This window comes from Sinocyclocheilus grahami, unplaced genomic scaffold, assembly GCF_001515645.1.
Source record: "Sinocyclocheilus grahami isolate Dianchi unplaced genomic scaffold, SAMN03320097.WGS_v1.1 scaffold19.1, whole genome shotgun sequence".
NCBI classification, from domain to species: domain Eukaryota; kingdom Metazoa; phylum Chordata; class Actinopteri; order Cypriniformes; family Cyprinidae; genus Sinocyclocheilus; species Sinocyclocheilus grahami.
In genome coordinates, this window is record NW_015505198.1 from 24,717 (window position 1) to 27,253 (window position 2,537).

A 2,537-nucleotide genomic window follows, 5' to 3' on the forward strand; every position below is an offset into this window, starting at 1 on the left:
TTTCATGCTTTTAATCAAAGTAACATTAAATTTGATAATGAAAATTACTCTTCAATATATCAATATATTTCACCAAATATTCGTTGCTTTGCTGATCACAGGCTTTGTAAAAGTTAATTCAGGTGACTTGAAGTTTAATGTTGCTAAAATGACTATCACTGTATTAATTGTTCCTATATTTTTCTGAAGCTGAAAGGAGAGAAATGCTTTCTTCTTCACTGAGTTGACTGTTGTGTGTTTGTCAGGCGTCACTCGTCCTAAAGTGAGCGTCCTGCCGCCCTCCAGTGCAGAGATCTCCTCAAAGAAGACAGCGACACTGGTGTGTGTGGCCAGCAAGGGCTTCCCGTCAGACTGGAGCCTGAGCTGGAAGGTGGACGGGAGCAGCAGGTCTCAGGAGAGCAGCGCTGGGCTCCTGGAGAAGGACGGTCTGTACAGCTGGAGCAGCAGCCTGACTCTCTCTGAGCAGGAGTGGATGGAGAGCGTCTCAGTGAGCTGTGAGGCCACACGGAGCGGCCAGCCTGCGCTCACTGGACACGTGACGAGACAGCAGTGTTCAGAGTAGATCTGCTGCTCTTCTCACTCATGTCTCACATGGAGACTAACAGCACATGAGCGACTCCTTCATTCTCCACATCCAGCTTCAGTCGCTCGCATCTGCATCTGCTCTGCTTTGTGTGCTTCATACAAGACTATATGTGTGCTTTATCATTCAGTGGTGATGCTATTAATATTTACTCAATAAATAAAATACAATTGTAACTTAATATCTTTGTTTTTTTTGTCATTTTTGTTTCGGGTCTTTCTTTGGATCAGGGCTTTAACTCACATTTAAAAAAGAAATAGAAACTTCACTCAATGAACCATGAAAACATCTGCAGATACACAATGAAACGAACATGTGGCCAAATTATGAACCTCACGGATATAGTGTTAGATGAATTTAATAAGATAAAGTTTGTTAAATTAATGAATTTAGCAACTAGAAAACTCAATAAATTATTTATATTTTATAAAATTTATATGAAAATCTACATAGTTGAGTGAGTGATAGTGTTAGAGCAGCTGCAGCATCAGTTCATCACTGTGACTCTGACTGACGGAGGATTTTGTACCACTCTTTATCACTGTGTGAACACATAACCACTGTGGTAACTCTGACAGTAATAATGTCCAGCATCTTCAGTCTGGACTCCACTGATGGTCAGAGTGAAATCTGTCCCAGATCCACTGCCACTGAATCTAGATGGAGTTCCTGACTGGAGGCGGTTTGTTCTATAAATCAGGAGTTTAGGAGCTTCTCCAGGTTTCTGTAAATACCAGAACACACAGGGTGGGCTGCAGGCTGTAGCAGGACTACTGAGTTTACAGCTCATCTCTACATTTTCTCGTGGTGTGGCAGTTTTCACTGAAGGAGTCTGAGTGACTGTGATCTGAGCTTTACACCCTGAGAAACAAACATTTATTAATCCATAAAAATATATTATTTGACATATAATAAAATTATTTAATTAATATTATTTCAAATATACACTATTCACCTTGTAGTATAAAGCAGTATGAAAGTGTCCAGATGAAGATGATGATGAAGGTCATGTTGATGAAGATTGTTGTGTGTGTCAGTGATGAAGTGTTAAACTCACAGCACTATAAACACTCTCAGAGCACTGAAGCATCTGATCAATATGCAAACACTCTCCACATCATTTACCTCAAGACAGCAGAGATACACAGTTTTGCCATTTTATTTGTTCAGTATCTTTGCTAATAAATTTCCATTTAGTGTTTTTAGATACAGGCATTTATAATTTGCTTCATGTTATTTTGGGTCGAGCTTCTCCCTCCAAACACTGTTTAATGTTTCATTCAGACTTTGATGCTGAGAGCATTTAATATCTGTTGTGCTGATTTGATATCATCCATGATACTGTATAACAGGTCAAAGGTCATCTAATAGAGAATGACCATCTAAATCTTACTAAAGATTTCATTATAAAGCAGGTAAGTAGAATTAGCAGAGTTTAAAATCACATGTGTACCGAAAATGCAATGAATGTATTTTAGGACTGTTTATGAAACAAATGATTTCAGCCTTCATGCAATAATACAGTTTTTTTTTTTAGATTAAAAAAAGTGCATGTCTGCTGTTGAGTCTCATATCAGTGTGTGTGAGTGTGTGTGAGTGTCGTGGAGTTTGTGTTCATCTGAGTGTGACGGAGGTTTTTGTACGACACTTTCACTAGAATGAAGCACTGTGGTACACTTTTGGTGGAGGAACTAAACTGACCATCAGAAGTAAGTCTTTCTTAAATTATTTGATATAAATATATAATATGTATGTGTTTTTAAAAACAAGGTTTAAGGTTACTTAGGAATATTTGGCAACAACATTCTTAATTAATAAAAATAATTAATCAAAATATATTATTAAAAAGCTGTACTTTTATTTAATAAGTTTCAGTCTATTTTATTGATTGATTGCACCATCAAAAATGATTATATTATGAATGTCATATTTGGTGATATTCCATGTTTTTCAC

The 2,537-nt window shown here is 37.1% G+C and overlaps 3 gene segments (V, D, J or C); 1 reads left to right on the plus strand and 2 right to left on the minus strand.

Moving 5' to 3' along the window:
* LOC107555080 (Ig lambda chain C region-like) overlaps positions 1–735 on the plus strand; it is a 1,088-nt gene extending 353 nt beyond the window's left edge. Inside the window, 1 exon segment of the C gene segment in view lies at positions 246–735. Within this exon segment, the coding sequence occupies positions 246–562 (317 nt within the window).
* Positions 1–1,745, minus strand: part of LOC107555038 (Ig kappa chain V-III region NG9-like) — a 17,537-nt gene extending 15,792 nt beyond the window's left edge. The window contains exon 1 of the V gene segment in view: positions 1,709–1,745.
* Positions 1,122–2,537, minus strand: part of LOC107555088 (Ig kappa chain V-I region CAR-like) — a 9,258-nt gene continuing 7,842 nt past the window's right edge. Inside the window, 2 exon segments of the V gene segment in view lie at positions 1,122–1,444; positions 1,539–1,756. Of these exon segments, the coding sequence occupies positions 1,122–1,444; positions 1,539–1,593 (378 nt within the window).